The sequence below is a fragment of the Penaeus vannamei genome, chromosome 20, assembly GCF_042767895.1.
Source record: "Penaeus vannamei isolate JL-2024 chromosome 20, ASM4276789v1, whole genome shotgun sequence".
Taxonomy (NCBI): Eukaryota; Metazoa; Arthropoda; class Malacostraca; order Decapoda; family Penaeidae; genus Penaeus; species Penaeus vannamei.
Window position 1 is genome coordinate 32,509,049 of NC_091568.1, and position 25,607 is coordinate 32,534,655.

Here is a 25,607-nt window from a genome sequence, read left to right on the forward strand (position 1 = left end):
TATATGAAACCTAAAAATACAAGGAATAACATTATAGATTCAAGGCAACTTTAAGGCCTAGTCACTCACCAATGTCGGGCATTATTCTTAATTCCCGTGACACTGGGTCGATATTTGCGGTACATAGACGATAGCCTCATCCTGTCCATAGAATCCAGCAAAGCCATGAGGTCTGAATATTGATGCCGGGTGAGACCTGTCAAACATTGAAAAGGAAAAATAAATGAATTATTCTAAAACAACCAGAAAAAAAAAAACAGGATCTTGCAGTTATATATTGAGGATCTGAGAATATAATACAGCTTGCAACAAAAGCCCTTGCTAAATGCTTCACAGAACAAGGGCACCTTTGTCCCTGCCACTGTATGGGGAGTTTGCTTTTTACCTATCGCAAGCTCATCCATGACGAAGTTGAGAAGGACTTTGGGAATGCTGAACTTTGCCTCATCTGTTTCTGGTTTGGGGTTCACCTGAAGCTTTGCCATTGAACGAATTGGCCCAATCACTGAAAAGGACATGTAAAGTATAAAGCAAGTGGAAGACTGACAGTCTGACTGACTGATAGACAAACAGACAGACTGACTGATAAAAATCATAATTACATTCACATAAACAATCTGTAACACAGCAACCTACTAAAGCTAATAACAACAATTCTTCTAAGGTAAGACGGAAGAGAAAATCAATTTCAGAGTCTAATCCATAGCCATCACGTTCAACAGCATCCAGTCAACAGTACCGTAATGCATTCCAGCCGGCCGATTATCCCGGGATGCTATAAAACTCTGGAGGGTCTCCATGATTTCTTCCTTTGAGAGATCCGTCTGGGAAAATAACGTTGCCTTTGGGTTCCAGTAAATTCCGAGGCTGTCTAAGCTGTTGATCTGAAATCAGGAAGAGATACAGTGGTGTAATTCTCTGTGTGGGTGGGTGGATGGATGGATAGGTGAGTGGGTGGAATGAGTTGATGGGAGGGTGGGAGGGTGGGTGGCTGGGTGGATGGATGGATGGCAGGGTGGGTGATTGGGTGGGTGGATAGATGGATGGATGGATGGATGGATGGATGGGTGGAAAGGGTTGATGGTAGGGTGGGTGGATAGATGGATGGATAGATTGATAGATGGATAGATGGATGGATATGTGGGTGGGTGGAAAGGGTTGATGGCAGGGTGGGTGGTTGGGTGGGTGGATAGATGGATGGATGGATGGATGGATGGATGGATGGATGGATGGATGGATGGATGGATGGATGGATGGATGGATGGATAGGTGGATGGGTGGAAAAGGTTGATGAGAGGGTGGGTAGGTGGGTGGGTGGGTGGGTGGATAGGTGCGTGTGGGCAGGTGGGTGGGTGGGTGGGTGGGTGGGTGGGTGTTTGGGTGGGTGGGTGGGTGGGTGGGTGGGTGGGTGGGTGGGTGGGTGGGTGGGTGGGTGGGGGGGTGGGTGGGTGGGTGGGTGGGTGGGTGGGTGGGTGGATGGATGGATGGATGGATGGATGGATGGATGGATAGGTGGGTGGAAAGGGTTGATGGGAGGGTGGGTGGTTGGGTGGGTGGATAGATGGATAGATGGATGGATGGATAGATGGATGGATGGATGGATGGATGGATGGATGGATGGATGGATGGATGGATGGATGGATGGATGGATGGATGGATAGATGGGTGGAAAGGGTTGATGGGAGGGTGGGTGGGTGGGTGGATGGATAACTATATACACATATGATAATTACTGACCTTATAAATGAGTTTGTCTTGATGGATGCATTCTTTCCAATTGGCATCAGTACTTTTCATGGAGAGATCATGGAGAGTTAATCCGGCCGCAAAGGGTGAACCTGGTTTAGTGATACAGTCTTCATACCTGTGGATTAAGTCAGCATGAAGATAAGGGCTTCTTTAATTGATCTAATTGTAGCCAATGAATTGAATAAAACTTGTCAGAATTCGCTGAATAAGCTCTAGACAAAGAATTAATAAGACTTAATATTCAACAGTTATTGCTCATAAAATATGCTTATCCACTGGCAGAGAAGAACAGAATAAAGATTACTAGCTTTTAAAAATAAATATCATGGGTTCCTGAGACTGATGCTTTGCAGTAGCAAGATAAAGGCATGCCCATGCTTTTCTTTGGCTTATCGATTCAACAAGACAAAAACAGCAAAGCCCAGATTTCTGCTGTTGCTAACAACTTTACTGACTCACTGTTATGGATAAAGAGTAAGTAACAAACAGCAAAACTTTCTTTTTAAAGGTGACCTTCCACTGGATTGTGCAATCAAAATTTTGCTTATACGTTTGTACTCCACCTTATCCAGCCTTCCTTAACTCACCGTATGTGTATATCCTTGATGGTAACCTGAATGTTACGAATGGCCTGCACCATCAGCTTCTCAACAAAGCCCTCAGCCTGGGGACCTGAGACAAGAACATAAGGGTTTTGTATCATTATAATCACTAATCTGGTAACACTGTAATGCTTACTCCATCCTTTTGTTATATTTCAATGGATAGCAATTCTGAGATGCTATGCCATCTTCCCTTAAATAAGACAGATACCCATGCTATTTTGGCTGAGGAAAGAAATCTTCAAAGAGACTAACCCATCTGTAGCAGATAGAGGATATATAGGGAGTAGGTGTGATGCTACAAAATCTATGATAATAAAACCGTACCTTTCTCCTCCTCCCTCAGCTTCTGCCTGGCCTCTTCCAGACGTTGGAGGGTGGCCAGCTTGACATCATGCTTTAACTGCTTCTCCTTCTCTTCATTGTAGGTAATTGTGGTATTGGGCACCACCACGATCACCAGCTTCTCCACCACCGCTACCCACTGGGAGTTGTACCAGCTCTTCCATGGTATTTTCAACTTTAAACAACCTGCAAGTATTGTAATTCCTTCATGAGGCATGGCAATACCAAGACAAAAATACCTCAGCAAACTCACGTAATTACCAGAATGTTGCTAAAGATTTCAAAAATATAAATGTTGCATTGAACACTCACCAACATGGCCAAATACTGGTCTTACAGGCAGGTCTAGGTCATCAAAGGCAGTCTGTTTCAGGACCAGGTCAGTCAGCACAGCATCGCCTACAATAATAGGTGGATTCTTGAGTGATACAGTATTACAGCATTAAACATTAGCATAATTCATTCAGCCAATGATTCCCAAGAGGATGGGTGACATTCCCAGAGTATTCTATTATTTACATCTATTACACAAGACAAATGGTTAATGTAGCATAAGTGCATCCCCTTCTCATCTGCACCTCTTGGATAATGTTATTGATGGTGGCTGTAATGATAATAATGATGATAATATGTTAATAACAAGTATGTTCCTTAAGTAGAGATGAAGGTAGTTTGAAAATAGCAGTAACAGTGATTTTGAGTACATATTCTCTGAGAGTGAGTGACAACAATGAAATTAAAGAAAAACACAACATCAAAAATGTGGGAGAATTAATATCATATGGATTACCATAAACAAATATTGCTGGTTTCAAATATGTTCTTCAAAATCAGCTAACATATATCATGGTGGAACAATAAACAACCAATCTAGATATGCATTCTTTAGAAGTGTATATTAGTCGCTCAACAGGACCTCTGCATAAACAGAACAACTTCCCGCAGATTAGGTCTACCCTTCTACCCTTGGGATACAGGGTCATCATATATCATTTTCTCTTCAAAGTGTGGTAGACTGTATTTCAAAATCAGATTTTGGGGTTTAGTGGAGGTCTGCCTTCTATGAGTGCTTTCTAGTAAAAGAAAAAGGAAAAAAATATAATAATTATAATAAGCTGTTATTCTCATCCACCTTCCGCATCTATATATTCCTCAATTTATCTATTTATCTTAATAATTATATACCTATCTGCCTACATATCCATCTCCTTACCTATCAATTTATCTGTCAATATCTGTATACCAATCTATATATATACATCTATCAATCCATTCACTAATCCATCTATCTATCTATATATCTATTTACTAACCTATCCATCTACCTATGTGAACATCTATCCACCTATCTATCTATATACTAATTTATCTAATTAACTATCTGTTTGTCTGTCTGTTTGTCCATTCATTCATGTATTTATCTATCTCTTTATCTATCCATCTATATATCTCTCAATCCATAAATTCATCTATCCATATACCCACCTACCTTTTATTGATCAATTATCTATTTATCTATCTATTATACTTATCTATCTATCTATTTATCTATCAAATTCACTTATTTATCTATTCATTTACCTATTTCTCTATCTATCCATCTATCTATCTACCTATCTATCTATCTATCTACCTATCTATCTATCTATCTAATAACTAACATATGTATGTATGTATGCATGTATGTATGTATCAGTTTATCTATCAATTCATCCATCCTTCCGTCCCTCTATCTACCTATTTATCTCCATCCTGCCAACCCCCTTCCTTCCCCGTCCCTAGCTCCTCTCTTCCAATACTCGACATGTCTCTCTCTATCCCCCCACCACCATCCCACCCCCCTCTCACTCTTTCTCATCCCCCCATCCCCCCTCACCCTTTCCCTTTCACCTCTCCAATTTTAAAAGTCCCCTTACAGAAGTATGTTGGGACTTCGTGTTTGCCTCTCACAATCCCGAGGTTGCCTATGAAAATTTCATTAGTCTTTTTATCCCCTCCTTTGAAAGATTTTTCCCATTAAAATGTAAGTCACTAAAATCCAAGTCATTTAAGAAACCGTACATTACTTCTGAAATAAGAAAATCAAAGAAAAAAATAAACTTCAAAAGAAATATGCAAAGTGGCCACTCTCCTACGGCGAGACATTTCGGACTCTACGCAACTGCTTAAAACAAATAATTCGGAAGGCAAAGGCAGATCATTACAAAATGAAGCTTAATCAAAGTGCAGGTGACACTAAGATGACATGGCAAATTCTAAATGATATTCTTCACAGGAATAATAAACAAAAATCTGACAAAGTACTAATAGAGGAGAAAGAAATCAATGACCACGTCATTACAAATGAATTTAACAAATATTTTACAAACATAGGCGAAAATCTATCGCGATTAACCCCTAATGTGGACGGAGACTTTAAAGAATTTCTCGGGCCCTCCAACAACAACCCCATGAGCCTGACTCTAATAACAGACAGAGATATCATCAATGATGTTAATGGCCTTAAAACTTCCTCTCCAGGGGACGACTGCATTCCCATCAACATTATTAAGAAAATACTTCCTTGCATTCTTAAGCCCCTGAATCATGTAATTACTATATCATTTAGTATGGGAGTATTTCCCACAAAACTTGTGATTGCCAAAGTTCATCCCATGTTGAAGACTGGCTGCCATTGCCTTAATAACTATCGCCCTATTTCCATGCTAATAGCTTTTAGCAAAACCTTTGAAAAAATCATGTCCATTAGATTAACTGATTTTCTTTATGAAAAAGATATAATCAACAATTGTCAGTATGGTTTCTTGAAGAACAAATCATCTGAATTAACGGTTTCAGACTTCACAAATGAAACTTTAAAATCTTTTGATAGTCGTAAATTTACACTTGCTATATTCTTAGACCTTTCCAAAGCATTCAATATGGTCAACCATTGAATTCTTTTGGATAAATTATACCATTATGGTATAAAAGGGAGTGTACATGCTTGGTTCACTTCGTATTTGTCAAACCGCACACAATATATACTTTTCAATGACTGCAACTCCTCTAAAAGAACTATCCCTCATGGAGTCCCACAGAGCTCCATCTTGGGACCCGTTCTGTTTCTTCTTTACATCAATGATATTGTCAATGCAAGCTGTCTGAGCTTCACTCTCTACGCTGATGATACTTGCTGTTACACTTCAGGGCACTCCATTATAGATTTGATCAACACCACAAACAGTGAAATGACAAATATAAGAAGATGGATGACTCTAAATAGGCTTACCCTGAATGTCGACAAGACACATTAAATATTTTTTCATATAAATAAAGACATGCCTCTGGTTATACCTCATGTCACTGTCGCAAATGTCCCAATCAAAAGGGTTATTCATACTAAGTTCCTTGGGATTCACATTGATTCTCAGTGAAATTGGAAAACACACATAGGCAATGTAGTATCTAAACTAAATAAACTTTGTGGACTTCTTCATCAACTGTGCAAAACATTACCCTTGCAAGCCTTACAGCAATTATACTACACATTGGTTCACCCACATTTTATTTATGGGCAAACCATTTGGGGAGCTACATGCTCTACCTCACTTAAACCTTTACATCTAGCTCAAAAAAGAATTGTGCATAGCATCTTAGGTCTTAGAAGAAATGATCACACTCACAAAGCCTTCCTAAATCTTAGAAATCTAAAAATCAAGGAAATTAATACTTACTGCTGTGCACTCTTTGTTATTAAAAGCCTAAATTCCCAAACTAATGACATGTTTCATCATAGAACTAACGACAGATATCCCCTAAGAAGCAATGATATGCTATATGTTCCATTCATGCAGTCTGATCAATGTAAATCATGTATACTGTATCATGGCCCAACTCTCTGGAATGCTCTCCCTGATGATGTAAGTAGCTGTGCTACTTTGTCAACTTTTAATCAATCACTGAAATGTTATTTGTTATCACAGTATAGCATATAATGTTTAAGTGTATTTCTTTTATATTATATTTTTCTATTATTTGCCCTTGCATCTTTGTATTTCCTCCTATACTGTAATTATTTATGTATTTATGTATATATATGTGTATGTCTGTGTGTTTATATGTATATAAATATATATGCATGTGTATATGTGCATGTATATATACGTATATGCACACTGGGTGTGTGTGTGTGTGTACGAATGTATGTCTGAGCATATATATGTATGTGTATGTCTATATGTATACATATGTGTATATGTATCTATATATGTATATGTCCATGTTTATATATGAGTATGTATATGAGTGTATGTGTATGTAGGAATGCGTGTGTATGTGTATATATATATTTATACATATAATGTATGTCTTATGCTATTCTGCCAGTAATTTCCTTTAATATGATTATGTACAATGTCATTCAGTATTTGAATGATTAGTTTACTTATTTACTTACATTATGTCCTGATTTCTCTTTCTAGTTTTTAATGTTTAATAGTTCAAGGGGCCTTACTGAGGGCGTTTCACTCCTGGAGGGCTCAGCCATACCACTAGTGTAATATGTTGTATTTTGGTTGATGTATTTTATTTGGCTAAATAAATTATTTGATTCTGATTCTGATTCTCTCTCCCCAATTCCCCCTTTGGCCCCAGTTCCCTCCTCCTCCTTGCTCTCCACCCACGGCGCCATCCTGATCCTCGTTCCCTATCCCCTCCCTCCCCTATTTATCCCTCACTTCCCATATCCTCGTGCCATCCTTATCCCAGTCTCTCCACCTCATTCTTTCCCCTTCGCTCCCCTCCCCTCCCCTCCCCTCCCCTCATCCCTCTCCCTTGCCCCCTTCCCCTCCTCACCACATCCCCTCCCTCCTCCTCCCCTCCTTCCCGCTCTCTTACCCACGAGTACCCGAACGAACGCCGACCCGCCCCCCTCCCCACCCCCCAGCCCACCCGTGTCACTTGCAGGAGTCTTGCGTCTTGTTTGAGCGACCTCGACTGCAGACTTCTCGCCGGGGTAATAAGGAAGGGGAAGAGAGAAAGGGGGAACAGAAAGGAAAATGGAAAGGGAAGGGGGAGGGGGTTGGAAAGGGGATGGGGAAGGTAAGGGGAAGGGGGAAAGGGTAAAGGTAAGGGGAAGGAGGAAAGGGGAGGGGAAGGGGGAAAGGGAATGGGAAGTGGGAAAGATAAGGGGAAAGGGTGGGGGATGGGTAGAGGAGAAAGGATAGGGGAGGGGGAGGGGTAGCTGAGAGAAAGGGGAGGGGGAGGGGAAACTGAGAGAAAGGTAAGGGGGAGAGAAAGGGGAAAGGTAAGCGGAAACGTAGGAGGGGGGGGGAGTAGGGACAGGAGAGGAGGTTACAACTAAAGGAAAGAAAAAAGGTAGGGGAGACGGAAGGGGAAAAATAGGGAAAGAGACAGGGAGAGGGGACAGATCGTGGTAGGGATGACTTAATGGACTGAAAAAGGAAGTAAAGAACAAGAGACAAGACTGGACACGAGACGGAAGGGGCACTCCCTAAGCACTTTCGACAACACGGTCAAAATAACCTATTTCATAATTACCCACACCCATTTTACAAATCGCCCCGAATCGGAATAATTCACCCTCATTTTTTTTTCTTTTTTTTCGTCGATATGACCAATCCTTCGCGGTGAAAATTCCGTACAAAATGGAAATACAACTTTTAAGAGCCGCGTACTCTCGGCCTGGTCCTCGTCGCTCTCACACCGCCACCAAAATAAACAGACGGACGAAAGAGAAATAAAATGAAAGAAAAAAATGTAAGCTAAGAGGGAGGGTAAATATGCCTCTAGTGAGAACAAAGTTTTTTTTCACTCCCTCTCTTTGCGTGTCCTGATTTTGCCTTGAGAGACAGTCAGGGAGACGGAGACGAAGGAAGGGAGATGGCGAGGGAGAGGGAGAGGAAGAGAGAGAGGGTAAAAGAAAGGGAGAGGGAAAGGGAGAGGGAGCGGGGGATGGGGATGGGGATAGGAGAGGGAGCGGGAGAGGGAAAGTGAGATGGATAAGGAAAGGGAGGAGGAGAGGGGTACGGAGAAAGCGAGGGAGAGGGAGGAGGAGGGGGAAAGGGTAAAGGAGAGGGAGAGGACGGGAGAGAGACCGAGGAAAGGAAGGAAAGAGGGCGAGGGAGAGGGAGGGAGAGGGAGAGAGGGAGGGATGGGTTGGAGGGAGGAAGGGAGGAAGGGAGGAAGGGAGAGAGAGAGAGAGAGAGAGAGAGAGAGAGAGAGAGAGAGAGAGAGAGAGAGAGAGAGAGAGAGAGAGAGAGAGAGAGAGAGAGAGAGAGAGAGAGAGAGACAGACAGACAGACAAACACAGACACCGAAACTAACAGACTAACAAGGAAGTCCGGAGTGAGGAAGGCAGCTGAAAGACAGAAACAGACAAACATACATAAAGACAGCCGCAGGCAGACAGACATACAGACAAAGAGACAGGTAGACAGACAGACGGAGCATCACAGACTCCTAATAAGATTTCGGTGTTTCACTTCCATTCAGACGAGAGTCATACACGCGTGATTCACTCGATGGTCGACACAAGTGTTAAAAGGTAATGGAGGGTCCCTCCTCCATCACACATTTAGCCTCTGTGTGTGTGTGTGTGTGTGTGTGTGTGTGTGTGTGTGTGTGTGTGTGTGTGTGTGTGTGTGTGTGTGTGTGTGTGTGTGTGTGTGTGTGTGTGTGTGTGTGTGTGTGTGTGTGTGTGTGTGCGTGTGTGTGCGTGCGTGTGTGCGTGTGTGCGTGTGGATGTGCGTGTATGTGCGTGTGTGTGTGTGTATGTGTGTATGCGTGTATGTGTGTGTGTGTGTGTCCACGTAGGAGGTTGGATGGATGGATTGATGGATGGATGGATATTTATATACATATATGGCAATTGGTGGGTGGGTTAATGGATGGATGGATGGATGGATGGATGGATGGATAGAAGGATCGATGGATAGAAGGATCGATGGATGTATGCATGCATGGATGGATCGACGTATAGATGGATGGATGGGATAGATGGATAGATGGACGGACGGACGACCGGACAGACACACATCAACTCATCAACTACCATGACGAACCGACCAACTACCCGATAGATGGAAGAATAGAGAAGATAGAGATAGATAGACAGAAGAATATGAATATGAAGATATGAGGAAGATATGAAGAATATGAAGATAGAGGGAAGGACAAAACCGATCGACCACACACAGCCGCAAGCAAACCTTCTCATAACGAAAGATCAGGACAGAGATAAAGATTTAAAAATAAACGCACGCACACACACAATAACTGCCACGCAATATAATCTCAGGAATACAATAAACCTGAAGAATGCTTTTTAGGGGAATAAAACAAAAAGGGGAATAAAATAAAACACAAGAATAAAACAGGAAAAAACGATCTATTTTTTCCCTTTTTAGGGTGTGTGTGTGGGAGAGGAAGAGAGAGGTGGGTCATGTTTTTTTTTTATTTCTTTTTTATTCTTTTATTTTGAGTCGGGAGAATCAATATACAACGATAAAGGGAGATGATAACTCTTAATTATATTTCCGCGCACTTTTCCTTCGCGTGTATCCGTGTGTGTGTGTGTGTGTGTGTGTGTGTGTGTGTGTGTGTGTGTGTGTGTGTGTGTGTGTGTGTGTGTGTGTGTGTGTGTGTGTGTGTGAGTGCAAGTGCGAGTGAGTGTGTGTATGAGCGTATGCTTGTGCGTGCGAGTGAGTGTGTGCGCGTGTGCAAACAAGGTCTAAATAAGTACTTGTGTAGACCTTGTGTGCGTGTCCGTGTGCGTGAGCGTGTGCATGTGTGTCCGTGTGCGTGAGCGTGTGCATGTGTGTTTGTGAGTGCATGTGGGAGTGCGTGGGCGTGCAAATATAAATACTATGTGTCTCACCCACTCCCCTCTCCATCCCTCTTTCCCTCCTTTCTTGCTTTCTCTCTTACTCCCTCTCTCCCTCCTCTCTTCCCTCTCCTTCTCTCTCTCTCCTATCCCATTCTCCCTCCTGCCTTCCCCTAGCCTCTCCTATTCCACTCTCCCACTCCCCCTCCTCCCTCTCCTTAGCGTTTTCTATCCCACTCTCTCCTGTCCCTCCTCCCTTCCTATTCCTCTCTCCCTTCCTATGCCACTCTCCCTCCTCCCTTCCCCTCTCCCTTCCTATTCCTCTCTCCCTTCCTATCCCACTCTCCCTCTCTCCCTTCCTATCCCACTCTCCCTCCTCCCTTCCCCTCTCCTTTCTTACCCCACTCTCTCTCTCTTTCCCCTCTCCTTTCCTTTCCCACTTTCTCTCCTCCCTTCTACACTCCCTTCCTATCCCAGTCTTTCTCCTCCTTTCCCCTCTCCTTTCCTTTCCCACTATCCCTCCTCCCTTCCTATCCCACTCTCCCTCCTCCCTTCCTATCCCACTCTCCCTCCTCCCTTCCCCTCTCCCTCCCTATGCCACTCTCCCTCTCTCCCTCCTCCCTTCCCCTCTCCTTTCCCATCTCACTCCCTCTCTCCTTCCTCTCCTTCCCTTCTCAACCTGTCGACTCCACAACCGCATTTTAAAGATCGTCAGGCACATCCGTCCATAAACAAAAGAACACGCATACACCTTCTTCCACAGGTATTGTAATGGACACACACATACCGCAGGACCTCTCATTAACCCTTTGACGACCACCTGCCCGCCAAAATGACATGCTGTTGTGATGGAATATATTCATCGTCGCAAACGTTAACTGGACATATTGATTGGTACTGTTCAGATTTGCCACACCCAAAACGTGGTCGATTCGCGTACTATTGCGTAGTATTTACTCATACAATCAGTATTGTACGGTACGCGTGCACTAGCCATGGCATGACTACTTCCTAATCTATAAAAAAACTAAAAAATACACTATCCAACCTATAACAATCCAAAAAGCAAATACACTTTAATTACATAAAATAACGAGAAGAATGAATGTGAATGAAAATCAAAACAGATTGCGTAAATATGCATATTGAAAGCATATATATGTAGATTGAAAGCATAAACATTTTGATTGAAAGCTTAAATATATACATTGAAAGCGTACCTGTGTTGACACAAAGCATAAATAAGATCGGGGGAAAAATGACATGAATAGAAACAAAAGTCGACTCATCGAGGCCACAGCCAGAGGGAATGGGGAAACTGACCGACATTCAGACAGACAGACGGGCATTCGTCCCGAGGGAGCGAGACTGACAGACTAACGTGCCCATAAACACAGAGAATCACAATGCCCCTTGAGCTCGGGTCCCACTAATCGTCTCCTGCCCCGGGATCCTTATGCACATCCTCGCCGAAGTCTGGGCCAGCTACAGCTTGTGATGGACCAGCTGACCTGATTTCGGCGAGGCTGTCTTGGGATCCCAGGATAGAGGAGACTAGTGTGACCGCAGCTTGAGGCGTTCGCACTCACAGGCAGCCTGAGATTCACACTGATAAACTGGCATTCAGAATGACAGACAGGCAGACTGACGCTGGCAATACTAGACATTCACCGACACTCACCCTGAGAGAGTCACTCTGAAAGACACACTGACATTCAAAATGATAGATTACCAAACACAATGACAGACAGACTGACATTCATAATGATGGATACCTTGAGATTCTGACACAGACTGACATTCACACTAACAGACAAACATTCATTATCAACAGAGACAAGCATTCAAATTAAGAGACAAACATTCATACTGACAGACAAGCATTCATATTTACATATAAACATTCACATTGACAGAGACAAATATTCATGTCAAGACAATCATTCACATTGACAATCATTCACATTAACAAACAAACATTCATATTGACAGACAGACAAATACTCATATTAACAAGTAAACATTAACATGGACAGACAAATATTCATCCTGACAGACAAACATTCATACTGTCAAACAAACATACTGACAGACAAAAAGACTAGCATTCAGGCTAAATAACATCCCCAGACAAAGTCACACACTTCGCACCGAGACAGACAGACAGACAGACAGACAGACAGACAGACAGACAGACAGACAGACAGACTGACAGACCGACAGAAAAAATGGAATGCAGACTCAGTGGGCGTGTCAAGAGATCAATAAAGGAGCGACCTCCCTTGCCCCGCCCACTCTTGACACTTGTTGCCTCTTCCCTTTTATCGGCTCTCTCTCTATGTACACGTTCTCTTTTCTTCTGCGTTTCTGTTTTGTGTGTGTTTGCATCTCTCTGGTGTTTATTTTTTTCTCTTTCTTTCTCTCTCTCTCTCTCTCTCTTTCCCTTTCTCTTTCTTTCTCTTACTTTTTATCACTTTTTCTCTCTCTCTCCCTCTCTCTCCTCCCCTCCCTTTCTCTCCCTTCTCTCTCCTCCCCTCTCTCTCCCTCTCTCTCTCATTCTCTCTCTCTCTCTCATTCTCTCCCTCTCTCTCTCTTTCTTTCTCTTTCTCCCCCCCCTCTCGCTCTTTCTCTCTCTCTCTCTCTCTCTCTCTCTCTCTCTCTCTCTCTCTCTCTCTCTCTCTCTCTCTCTCTCTCTCTCTCTCTCTCTCTCTCTCTCTCTCCCTCCCTCCCTCCCTCTCTCCCTCCCTCCCTCCCTCTCTCCCTCTCTCCCTCTTTCCCTCTCTCCCTCCTCCCTCCTCCCTCCTCCCTCCCTCCCTCTCTCCCTCCCTCCTTCCCTCCCTCTCTCTCCCTCCATCTCCCTCTCTCTCCCTCTCTCCCTCTCTCCTCCCTCTCTCCCTCTCTCCCTCTCTCCCTCTCTCTCTCCCTCCCTCCCCTCCCTCCCTCTCTCCCTCTCTCCCTCTCCCTCCCTCCCTGTCTCCCTCCCTCCCTCTCTCCCTCCCTCTCTCTCTCCCTCCCTCCCTCTCTCCTCCCTCCCTCTCCTCCCTCCCTCTCTCCTCCCCCCCTCTCTCCTCCCTCCCTCTCTCCTCCCTCCCTCTCTCTCTCCCTCCCTCTCTCCTCCCTCCCTCTCTCCCTCTCTCCTCCCTCCCTCTCTCCCTCCCTCCCTCTCTCCCTCCCTCCTCTCTCCCTCCCTCCCTCTCTCCCTCCCTCTTCCCTCCCTCCCTCCCTCTCTCCCTCATCCTCCCTCTCTCCCTCTCTCCCTCCCTCCCTCCTCTCTCTCTCCCTCCCTCCCCTCCCTCTCTCTCCCTCCCTCCCTCCTCCCTCCCTCCCTCCCTCCCTCCCTCTCTCCCTCTCTCCCTCCCTCCCTCTCTCCCCTCCCTCCCCTCTCTCTCTCCCTCCCTCTCTCCCTCCCTCTCTTTATTCCTCGCTATCTCTCCTTCTCTACATTTTTCCATCTTTCCATCTACCCTCTCCATCTCTCCCTCTCTCCTCTTCTCTCTCACAGTTTTACACACAAACGCACACAACCAGTCACACAAACACACAACTGCAAACAACCATAATCACCAATCACAATCACAAACAACCACACGTTAATGAATGACCTTGCCCGCCGCCAACCCAATCACATACCCCCTCTACCCCCCACCCCCACCACACCTATTCCTCTTTCCACCATTCTCCCACACACCCTCACACCCTCACCCTCTCTCCTAGTCCCTTCTCTTCCCAACCTCTCACCCCTACTCCCTCCCTACTTCTCCCACCCCTCCCTTCCTTACCTCTCCCAACCCCCTACAATTCCCAACCTCTCTCCCTCCCTCCCAACTTCTCCCACCCCCCCCCTAACCTTCCCAACCCCTTCCCAACCTCCTCCCTACCCCTTCCCAACCCCCTCCATACCTCTCCCACCCCTTCCCCCTCCATACCTCTCCCACCCCTTCCCCCTCCATACCTCTCCCCCCCTTCCCAACCCCCTCCACTTGCCTCTCCCCACCCCTTACCCCTCCCCCTCCTCTCCCTGCCCCCCCCCTCCTCTTCCTGCCCCTCGCGCCCCCTCTCCCACCCTCCCCACCTATCACCTGTCCAACTACTTTTGTAACCCAATGCTATCCAGGAATCCACGTAGCGACGCCACATCAGGGAGCTAGTGGGACTCGGGGAGAAAGAGATGGAGACAGAGAAAAGGAAAGAGAGAGAAAGAGAGAGAAAGAGAGAGAAAGAGAGAGAAAGAGAGAGAGAGAGAGAGAGAGAGAGAGAGAGAGAGAGAGAGAGAGAGAGAGAGAGAGAGAGAGAGAGAGAGAGAGAGAGAGGGAGAGGAGAAAGAAGGGAGAAGAGAGGGAGAAGAGAGAGGGAGAGGGAGAGGGAGAGGGAGGAAGGAGAGAGGAGAGAGAGAGAGAGAGAGAGAGAGAGAGAGAGAGAGAGAGAGAGAGAGAGAGAGAGAGAGAGAGAGAGAGAGAGAGAGAGAGAGAGAGAGAGAGAGAGGGGGAGAGGGGAGGGGGAGAGAGAGAGAGAGAGAGAGAGAGAGAGAGAGAGAGAGAGAGAGAGAGAGAGAGAGAGAGAGAGAGAGAGAGAGAGAGAGAGAGAGAGAGAGGAGAGAGAGGAGAGGGGGAGGGAGAGGAGGGAGGAGGAGAGGGAGAGAGTGAGAGAGGGAGAGAAGAGAAGGAGAAGAGAGGAGAGAGAGAGAGAGAGAGAGAGAGAGAGAGAGAGAGAGAGAGAGAGAGAGAGAGAGAGAGAGAGAGAGAGAGGGAGAGAGAGAGTGTGTGTATTATGTGTGATGTACATGTATAAGTGCTGTATATGTATACCTGTATGTATATGTGTATGCGTATGTATATGCATATGCATATGCATATGTATATGTACATGTATATGTAAATGTGTATGTATATGTGTATGTGCACATGTGCTTCAGCTAATACTATTCAACAATAGCGGCAGTCACAAACACACACAAACGTAAACCACAAACACCAACAATCACATACAATCGCACACAATCACTCGACCAATTACACCAACAATCACAATCACTCGACCAATCACATACAATCACACACAATCACTCGACCAATCAAACCAACAATCACATACAATCACTCGACTAATCACACCAACAATCACACACAATCGCACACAATCACAAGACCAATCACATACAATCACACGCAATCACTCGACCAATCACACATAATCACTCGACCGATCACACCAACAATCATATACAATCGCACACAATCACTAGACCAGTCACACACAATCACTTGACCAATCACATACAATCTCACACAATCACTAAACCAATCACATACAATCACACACAATCACTAAACCAATCACATACAATCACACACAAAAACACGACCAATCACACTAACAATCACATACAATCGCACACAACCACTCGACCAATCACAGCAACAATCACACAATAACATAGGCTCGCTAACCACGCCCTCTGCACACTAAACAAAAGACACGGAGAACCATTGACAGGTCTGCAAGTACAGTCGCAAGCACGCACGCACGCCCCCCCCCCTCTCACACACACACGCACCCCCACACTCACTCTCTCTCTCTCTCTCATACACACACACACACACTAACACACACTAACACACACACATACACACACACACACACACACACACACACACACACACACACACACACACACACACACACACACACACACACACGCACACGCACACGCACACGCACACGCACACACACACGCACACGCACACACACACACGCACACACACACACACACACACGCACACACACACACACACACACACACACACACACACACACACAGACACACACACGCGGGGCAGAATCACTCCCATTGAAATCTTCAAGCGGACACTCCTCCGGCTTTTGAAAATAACGGAAAGGGATAGCGTTTTTTCTTATTCTTTTTCCTCTCTCTTCTTCTCCTCCTTTCTTTTTCTTTTTTTGGTTCGTCTTGTGGCAGTAATTCTCTGTGTTAATCTGCTGTTATTCTATTATTGTATTATCTATGTTTGTATTATGATTCATTTCCTATTATTTATTATTGTATTATTGTTGTTGGTTTCGTTATCGACGTTGGTGCTGTTATCACTGTTATTGTTGTAGCTGTTCTTGTGACCGTTTTTACTGTTTTTTGTTGTTGTTATTATCATTGTTAATTTTGTTAGTTGTTATTGTTTACTGCTATTGTCGTCGATTAAATTATTGTTGTTGTCGTTGTCGTTGCTGTTATTACAGCTGATGTTTTTTGTTGTTATTGGGTATTGTTGTTGCCGTTGTTGTTGCTGTTAGGTTATTCCCGAGGAAGATGTTATCGTTACTGTCACTGTTGTTATTGCTGCTATTTTTATCGCTGTTGTTGTTTTGGTCGTCGTCGTCGTTATTGCTGCTGTTCTTCTTATCGTTGTTGTTATTGTTGATGTCGTCGTTGTTGCTGTTGTTTTTGTTATCGTAGTCGTTGTCGCTGTTTTCTTCTTCGTCGTCATGTTATCGCCGTCGTTGTCGTTGTTTTCGTTGTCGTCGTCGTCATGGTTGTTGTTGTTATCGTCGTCGTTGTCGTTGTTTTTGTTGTCGTCTCGTCGTCGTTATGGTTGCTGTTGTTCTTGTCGTTGTTATCGTCGTCGTTGTTGTTCTTGTCGTTGTACAGTTCCACAAATACAACAGGATTATAGTCATAGTCGTCGTGTCGTTTGAATTACACTGTTGTTGGGGGCATCGGCTAGCCTTAATCCTGTCCTTTTCCCCTGATTCTACCATGTTAATTCTTAAACCTTTTACTCATTTACTTTTTGTATTCTTTTTCTTCTTCTCTTTTATTACTTCTTACGCCCAAGAGAAAAACAAATGTTTTACCTCAGCCACGAATTTCTTATCTTTTTCCCCAGTTTATTCCAGTTTGTTCTAGTTTTTTTCCTCTCTCTCCCTTCTCCCTTTCTTCTTTCTTTCGTCTTTTTCCACTCCTTCCTCCTCCTTTTATTGTGTTCTTGAAGGAAATATCTATTTGTGGTTTTCGTTTTGACCTTTGTTTCGATTTGTCAAAATGCTTCGTCAGTTGTTACTGTTACTATTGTTCTTATTGTTGTTACTGTTATCATTGTTCTTGCCGTTGTTATCGCTCCTGTTCTTGTTATTGTTGTTATTTTTGTTGTCACTGTTTTTGTTCTTGTAGTTGTCAAGTTGTTTTATTTCCGCAAACAATATTCTCGATGTTAGCAAAAAAACACCTTGAAAGCAAAGATTCGCGGGTAATAAAAAAGGGACAAACTCGTATCTGGAGACACACTATTATCTCTCGGTTAGGTTAACGTCACAGCGCCGAGGTTGAGGACGACAATAATTCTCCTCACCCTCATTCCTTTCCCTCTCTCCCTCCCTTTTCCCCTCACCCCGCTCTTCCTTCCCTCCCTCATACTTGCTTAAGTATTACACCTCCTTTGCCTCTTTATCCTCCAACCCTTCCTCCCTTCCTCTCCCCCTCCCTCCACTTCTTTCTTCTTCCTTCCTTCCTTCCTTCCCTCCGTGCCTCTCTTCCTCCCTATCTACATCCTAGCCCCACTCACTTCCAAAAATTTTAACTCTCTCGCTTCTCCTTTTCCTTTTTATCCGCCTCCCTCCCTCCCCTTCCTATATCCCCTCACCCATTACCCCCCTTATTCTCCCTCCCCTTTCCACCGTTTCTTTATCCCCTTCAATTATTTTACGCTTTCCCCTCTTCCCTCATTCCCTTTCTTCCTATTTACCCCACACACACTCCCCATTCCCTCCCCCTAACCCCTCCCCCCCCCACACACACACAAATTCAGATCTTCCCCCCCACCCGTACCATCACGTTTCCCGCCCTCTGAGCTCGGCGCGTGATGGGTGATGCGGCATTTTGCACTAAAATCGGCTTTTATCTGCTCACGGGGCCGTCGAGATGTCCAGCCGCTGCCGATGCTTGCTCTATCGTGGAATTTCGCAAGCGCTCCTTCTCGCTTCAACTCATGCATGCACCGCAACCACCAATTCTCTCTCTCTCTCTCACTCAATCTCTCTCTTTCACTCAATCTCTCTCACTCATCAATCACTCATTCAATCTCTCTAACTCACTCAATTTCTCTCACTCACTCAATTTCTCTCACTCACTCAGTCTCTCTCACTCACACTATCTCTCTCACTCCCTCAATCTCTCTCACTCATCAATCACTCACTCAATCTCTCTCTCTCTCTCTCACTCAATCTCTCACTCATTCAATCTTTCTCACTCACTCAATCTCTCTCACTCAATCACTCTCTCTCTCACTCATTCAATCTCTCTCACTCACTCAATTTCTCTCACTCACTCAATCTCTCTCATTCACCAATCACTCCCTCAATCTCTCTCTCACTCAATCTCTCTCTCCCACTCAATCTCTCTCTCCCACTCAATCTCTCTCACTCACTCAATCTCTCTCACTCACTCAATCTCTCTCTCTCACTCAATCTCTCTCTCTCACTCAATCTCTCTCACTCACGCAATCTCTCTCACTCACTCAATCTCTTTCTCTCACTCCCTCAATCTCTCTCTATCACTCAATCTCTCTCACTCACTCACTCACTCACTCTCTCTCTCACTCACTCACTCTTTCTCCTCACTTTTATCTCCCTCCCCCTATCCCTCTCACACACACTCACACTTACTGTTACTCTCACACTAACACTAACACCCCCAACTCTCACTCACACTCTCTCTAGTTTCCCTCCCTTTCTCCCTCCTTTTCACTCCCCTCCTCCCTTTCTTCTTCCCATTCTCCTTCTCTTCCCCCTCCCCATCACCCTTTTTCCTTCCCTTCTATTCCCCTTTCTGTCATTCTCCCTCCCATTTTCTCTCTCCTTCTCCCACCCTTTCTCTCTCTCTTCTCATTCCCCATCACCCTTTTCACTCCCCTTCTCGTCTCTCATTCTCCCTCCCCTTCACCCTCCCCTCTTCCTTCCCCACACCACCCTTCTCACTCCCCTCCTCACCCTCCTCTCCCTACCCTGTCTTGTTCACGTCCCTTCCTAATCCTCCCAGTCAAATCTTAATAATTCCAGCCTCAATAACTGTTGTCTCACTCCCACTATTCCGTCCCTTGTCAGTGCAACGCAGGAGCTTGGCATTTAATCCTACACATCCTACCGCTTCATAACTTATCACTCTGCTGATAAGGTGATTACACACTGATCACAAGAACAATGGTGCTGCATCTTATCCAATCATGCGCCTCACCTTGTGACATTTGAGAACTAAATATCAAATGAAGAATCAAATAAGAGACTGAAGAATGAATGGGGATAATTCACTTAACACATCATTCATATGTCATAAATAAGTTTTAGGCATAATTTCGTAGGAGCCTGAATCCGAAGACAATGGACACATACACTATGATGTTATCTTATTGGCAGGCACTGATCTGCTATCATTGTTCACAGAACATGTAATATTGGACTTTGTAATGTTACTTATACATTCTATAATGCAGTACAGAGCTAAATAAAAACTGGAAGCCGATACACAACACAAAGAGAATAACTAAAGCATTATTTGATCAGGCATACTGTTCTACAACCTACAATGCTTTCCATGTCTGACCTCCTCATGGTGTATTTAGATGATAAGCAAATCTCTTGTTCTATTCATTCGCAGATGCCCTTCCTGATCTAAATTGCAACTGACTGCTCAGCGACAACAATTATGGCAACAGTTCAAATGCAATAGTACTTCAGCATCACTATAACTCTTTCACCTATTGCTTTCATAACTATCCTATTTTTACCCATCTTAATCATGTTTGTATCAGGTCATTCTTACCAGCCTAAACAAGACCCTTCAAATACTCCTAACAATGCCTTACTACTTTAATTTATAGGCTATAGCCACTTACATATATATATCACATATGGAGACTATCTATAACCTCACTTTACTACCTATCAGAAGCTTCACCCTTCCTATTCTTCCAAGCCTCAAGCAAATTTGAGACTGATGCCATAATATTTTCAGCATAAAATAGTGTTCTGTTTGAGTTTTTATTCTTTCCTTTTTTCCTGCTTTCATATTTATGTTACTTTCACCCATCTTAATCATGTTTATACCTGGGAATTCTACCTAGCCTAAACAAGAACCTTCAGAAACTCCTAACAATTCCTTACTACTTTAATTTATAAGCCACAGCTGCTTACATATATGTATCACATGTGGAGAATGTCTATTACCTCACCTTACCACCTAACAGAAGGTTCACTCTTCCCATTCTTCCAACCCTCACGCAAATTTGAGACTGATGCTATAATACTTTCACCACAAAATTGTGTTATGTTTCAGTTTTTTTTTTGTATTCTTTTTTTCCCTACTAAACAAAGTACTGAATAATGTAGCATTAAGAACTTAACTGCCAAGACACCAGGGTAAAAGAATTAATAAAAATAAAAAATCCACCACAGGTTCATCAAAGATATGCTGCACCTCTACCGCTACTATCCTGCTCGTCAAACTTCCTCCCATAATCTAGAGCCATCTCTAGATGTACAAAAATGTAATTAAAATATCCTCTTAAGCAAGGACCTATCACTCTGAAAGCACTTCCACTGTACCTAAAAAATCTCAATCAAACTTAGAAATAAAACCCCAATTCCTTATCAAAGGTCCCTATTCATAGCATCTCCCAACATATACCCTATTGCAATCCTGATCTGCAGTCAAGGAAATAAATCTGAGTGAGGCTACAGCAAATGGTGGAACTTTCATTCTAAACACAAAGAGTCCTTAACTAGAAAAGTTATCTGAAGCTGCAACAATAAAAGGTAAACTTCATTCTAAAAATCTGCATAAAAATAATGGAGGCTGTTAATGGGATATCTAATAAAATGTAAAACTTCACATAACAAAATGCTTTAGAAAAAACAGAAGAGAACATTTTCTCCTGCCTTTTAAGAGCAACAAGCGGTAAACCCAAACTCAAAACTTCCAGAAAAGTGATTTGCATAATCAAAGGAATAGAGTGCAAACTTTTCCCTCCATTCATTTTATAAAAGGAAAAAATGATACTGGAAAAAAGTAAGTATCTACAATCTGGACTTGAAAAAAATATATACACACTCTAGTGCAAAAAAGAAAAAAGAAGAAGAAGAAGAAGAAGAAAAAAAAAAAAATGATAAAAAAATAAATAAAAACTCTAGTGATGCAACACCTGTAAATGAAGGCCACTCAGCACACGCAAACTTAGCAGCTAAATTACACGTAATTTCATGCCACCCTGCATAAAGCAAGTGGTTGTCAAAAAAAGTTGTACTAATATATGGTAAGAAATTAAATTATGTAGACATAGTGTTCATAATCTATTTCTATATTTTTCTTCCCTTCATTGCGAGGCTTAATTAATTTTCCATAACTTTTTTGTCTTTTCATTTTCAAAAGAGCGGATAAAAGGAAGTGCTACCATAATTCACACATATAATTACAATAATTCTTATTTTGCTTTTGTTGTACTGTAGCTGTTATACCTCTAACATTTCAACATCTATAACTGACATGCTTTTTTCACATCTTTTGAGGCTACTTTTGCTACACTTTCTGCATTGTTTACTTAGATTATTGGTGAATCTGGTACATCTTTTTTATCAGACCTTAATTTCTTCCACAGAAATGTTGCACCAAATAACTAAGAATTCCCTGAAACAAGACAGCTATGGAACTTGAAAATGAAGACATTAAATCTATATATCTTTTACTATCATAAGTAAAAGAATAACTGATCAATCAATACTTGTATATTCAGTGTCCTGTATTATGTATGTCATTAATTTTGCATAATTCTAATAGTTTCCTTCTTCCATAAAACTTATGAGGTAAATATATACTCATGTGTCTTTAACTTATATAAAGCTTGAAATATTTCAGAAGACACCCTTCAAATCTGTATCCATTTAAAGCTCCAGTCAATGAGTCACAGAAAAATAAGTACCATAAATTAGAAGAAAATCTAAAAGCAGCATCCATATCAAAACCTTTCCAAATATCCTTGAAGTTGCCTGCTAACTTAGCACAATAAACATTCCAACCGGAGCCTTCACTATCTTAGCACAACCCTTACCAAACTGGTACACTCCGGGAAAAAATGTAAATACTGTTAAAACATTTTAATCACACTTTCAGTAAAAGATAAAAAAAAAAAAAAAAGCTAGCTACCTGCTAAAACAAAAGAAAACAATAAAAAAAAGAGAAAAATCCTCAGACACAATTACTGTTAATGCCCAAAGACCATTAAAATTTTCAGGAAAAGTTTCTCTAGCCAACACTGTAATAAAATTAAACAATTTACCAGACCATTGTAGTCTAGTAGAAGGGCAACAGACACAGGAAGCTTGACCCAGCATTCAAAGGAAAATGGCCCTAAACATATGACAGATAAGCATGTAAAAAAACATCCTAAAGAGGAAAAATGGCCAAAAACATACATGATAACAAATAAGCTAATGATACGAAATACCCAATATGGCATCAAAACATTTTCCTGTATACTTTATGAAAAATACCTAAAAAATATATATATATTTGCTTAATCTACACATAGTCTACAGTTACAATCCAATTAAAATTCCCACTCAAATTTGGATCCCTATTAAAAAGATTTTAGATTTTACATCCAAATCTTCAAAGATCACAATTCTCAAGATCACAAAGGAAATGTAACACTGATTTTTAAAATGTTCTCCAAAGTTAGCAAACAACTAAAGTTAATGAGTACTTTACAAAAGCAAAAGTAAAAATAAATGTGCAAATAAAAGAAAAAAAAGCTAGTGGATCATCTCCTGCATTTCAACCAAATATTCCCTAGAAATACATCAAACTTCTGATAAAGATTTAACTGAAATGCATCTAATACATCTCTTGCTCAGTGTAGATATTCATTCTCATTCATACTTTTGTACATTTTAATGAATGTGGCATGAGGCCAAGTCCTTCACATTCCCTAAGGATAGAGAGTTCTCAAACACACAAATATCTAAGAGATCATGTGGTTAAAAGTTTCACAGATGGCTATTCAAAATGTCAGCTGTGACAAGAATCCCTAAATTTAGCCTTATTACCCTCTACCAAAAGTTCATAGAGATCCAACCTTAGTCTGGGGTGTAGAGTTTCCATATACTTCATGGTGTACTAATGATTTTAAGACCACATAGGTAATACAAGAGTAGACAATCCTACCTTCTCCATACAACACTAGAGGATATACAGCGAGACAATGCAATACATCACATCATACAACAAAAGACATCACATCCCAATAAAATACAAGAGAGTAAATATCATCCCTACTTAGTGCGTGAATATAATACAACAGTGTAGACAATACAGCCCACATCATACAATAGATAATGCAGCTCTGCAAAATACACCTGACTACAAAATGTAACCATGCAGACAATAGTATCCACCACAATACACATCATAAACAAAATGCAGCAAAACATAACAGCAACCTATTACCCACTACAAGACAGACAATCCACCCCCAAAATAATACATCACATACATCATACAACACGAGCATCACGTGTGGATGATCAGGCAGAGTTGTCACAGAACCACCACTGCCAATGCTCTTCCTCCCAAATCGACTATGTCTAATGATCACTTCTCTAGCAATGTCTTTTTAAAATTGTTTTTGAATATGCTCTCGCGGTTTCTAGCTTTCATTTTGATGGTGGGTACAAGTCGAGAATTGAATTAACAGTTGGGTCAAATATTAAAATTGATTTAGGAAGGAAATTATTTATCATGATGTTCAGCGTTGGTGGCACTGCGGGATGTAAACAAAGCTGCCTCGTATCAATTTCTTTTTTTATTATTTTCTTATGTATTGGGTATTAAATGATTTGTTATAAGCTCTTTGTATTTCCCGCAAGTGTTTGAATTTAGGCGAATTTCCTTTCAGAAATTGTTGAAGATAATTGAAGACAGTGCTCTCTCCTTCCTCCCTTCTGCAGTGGATCTGTTATTCATTATTTCTTTTAGGGTGGATGGTTGTTCATAACTATGATATGAAAACCGAGTAAATTATATCCCTGACGATCAAAAATAACATGAAAATACAATAAAATAAAGATTAGATACACAATGAAGATTCACTATAACGGGGTCGAGCCCTACTCACCACCCCATATGCTGATCCTGAGCTTCGATGGGTCTAAATTCTCGATATAGGTTCCTAAAAACCTATTCAGTATCTCGGACACTAATCGTTCAGTCATCGTGGCACTGTGCTAAGAAGGAAATAGACTGTCATTGTTTTTTTTCCTTGTCGAAAACACGAGACAAAATAGCGCCACAACTCTGCTCTCTGACGTCTGAGGGGCAACTGATCCTCTGTCGTCTGCCGCGCAGTATTGCCACAATCCCCTGGACGAAATATCTTGAGATTGAGTTGATACAGCAATCTCACAATCCGAAAACATTTATTATGTTTATACAACAAGTAATTAGATAATAACTTTATGTAGATATCATGGTATTATGTTTGATTCACTTTGCGACACGAGATCAGTAAGGTATGTCTTTTGTTCTGGTAGCATTTGGAGCTGTTAGCATACGAGCATGAAACATGTCCATCGTATTATATAACGCATATATTACTCTAATGTGTATCGTAATCTGGTATTCATGGCCAGCATAACTTCCCACGATAGTGATGATTACCATAAGTTGGTCCGGATTTTCTAACAAATATTTTGTACCTAGAATGAGAGTGAACGGAGAAAATGATTTTTCCGAAGCAACAGGATCAGATACGAATCTTTTGATATGATCATTCCAGCTGCACCATTGTTGTTCTTTATATTCAAGTCATTGCATTACATACGTTGTCTCTCATGCCATTGCATGATAAAATGTTTCCCATAATGGATTACGTGTTTTGCATATCCAATGAATATTCAGTTATGCAAAAATAAGGAAAATGAATTATGCATAGCAGTGTGTCCATTTACCACATCAATGTCAGCAAGGTGTTTATATGAATACGTTCTTATTTTCCCACAAGAAAATTCGTAAAAGTTACAGAAAAATAATA

General features: G+C 42.2%; 1 protein-coding gene across 5 annotated transcripts in view; it reads right to left on the bottom strand.

The window, feature by feature from the left end:
- Vps13 (vacuolar protein sorting 13C) overlaps nt 1–24,898 on the bottom strand; it is an 86,880-nt gene extending 61,982 nt beyond the window's left edge. For all 5 annotated transcript variants that reach the window (XM_070135349.1, XM_070135346.1, XM_070135347.1 and 2 more), the window contains exons 1-8: nt 24,693–24,898; nt 3,009–3,095; nt 2,679–2,882; nt 2,337–2,421; nt 1,738–1,864; nt 740–884; nt 386–505; nt 70–196 (exon numbers count right to left, since the gene is read on the bottom strand). In XM_070135349.1, coding sequence (XP_069991450.1) covers nt 70–196; nt 386–505; nt 740–884; nt 1,738–1,864; nt 2,337–2,421; nt 2,679–2,882; nt 3,009–3,095; nt 24,693–24,789 — 992 coding nt within the window. In that variant the 5' untranslated portion in view covers nt 24,790–24,898. The remainder of the gene's footprint in view (nt 1–69; nt 197–385; nt 506–739; nt 885–1,737; nt 1,865–2,336; nt 2,422–2,678; nt 2,883–3,008; nt 3,096–24,692) is intronic.
- Between the last annotated feature and the right edge of the window lie 709 nt (nt 24,899–25,607).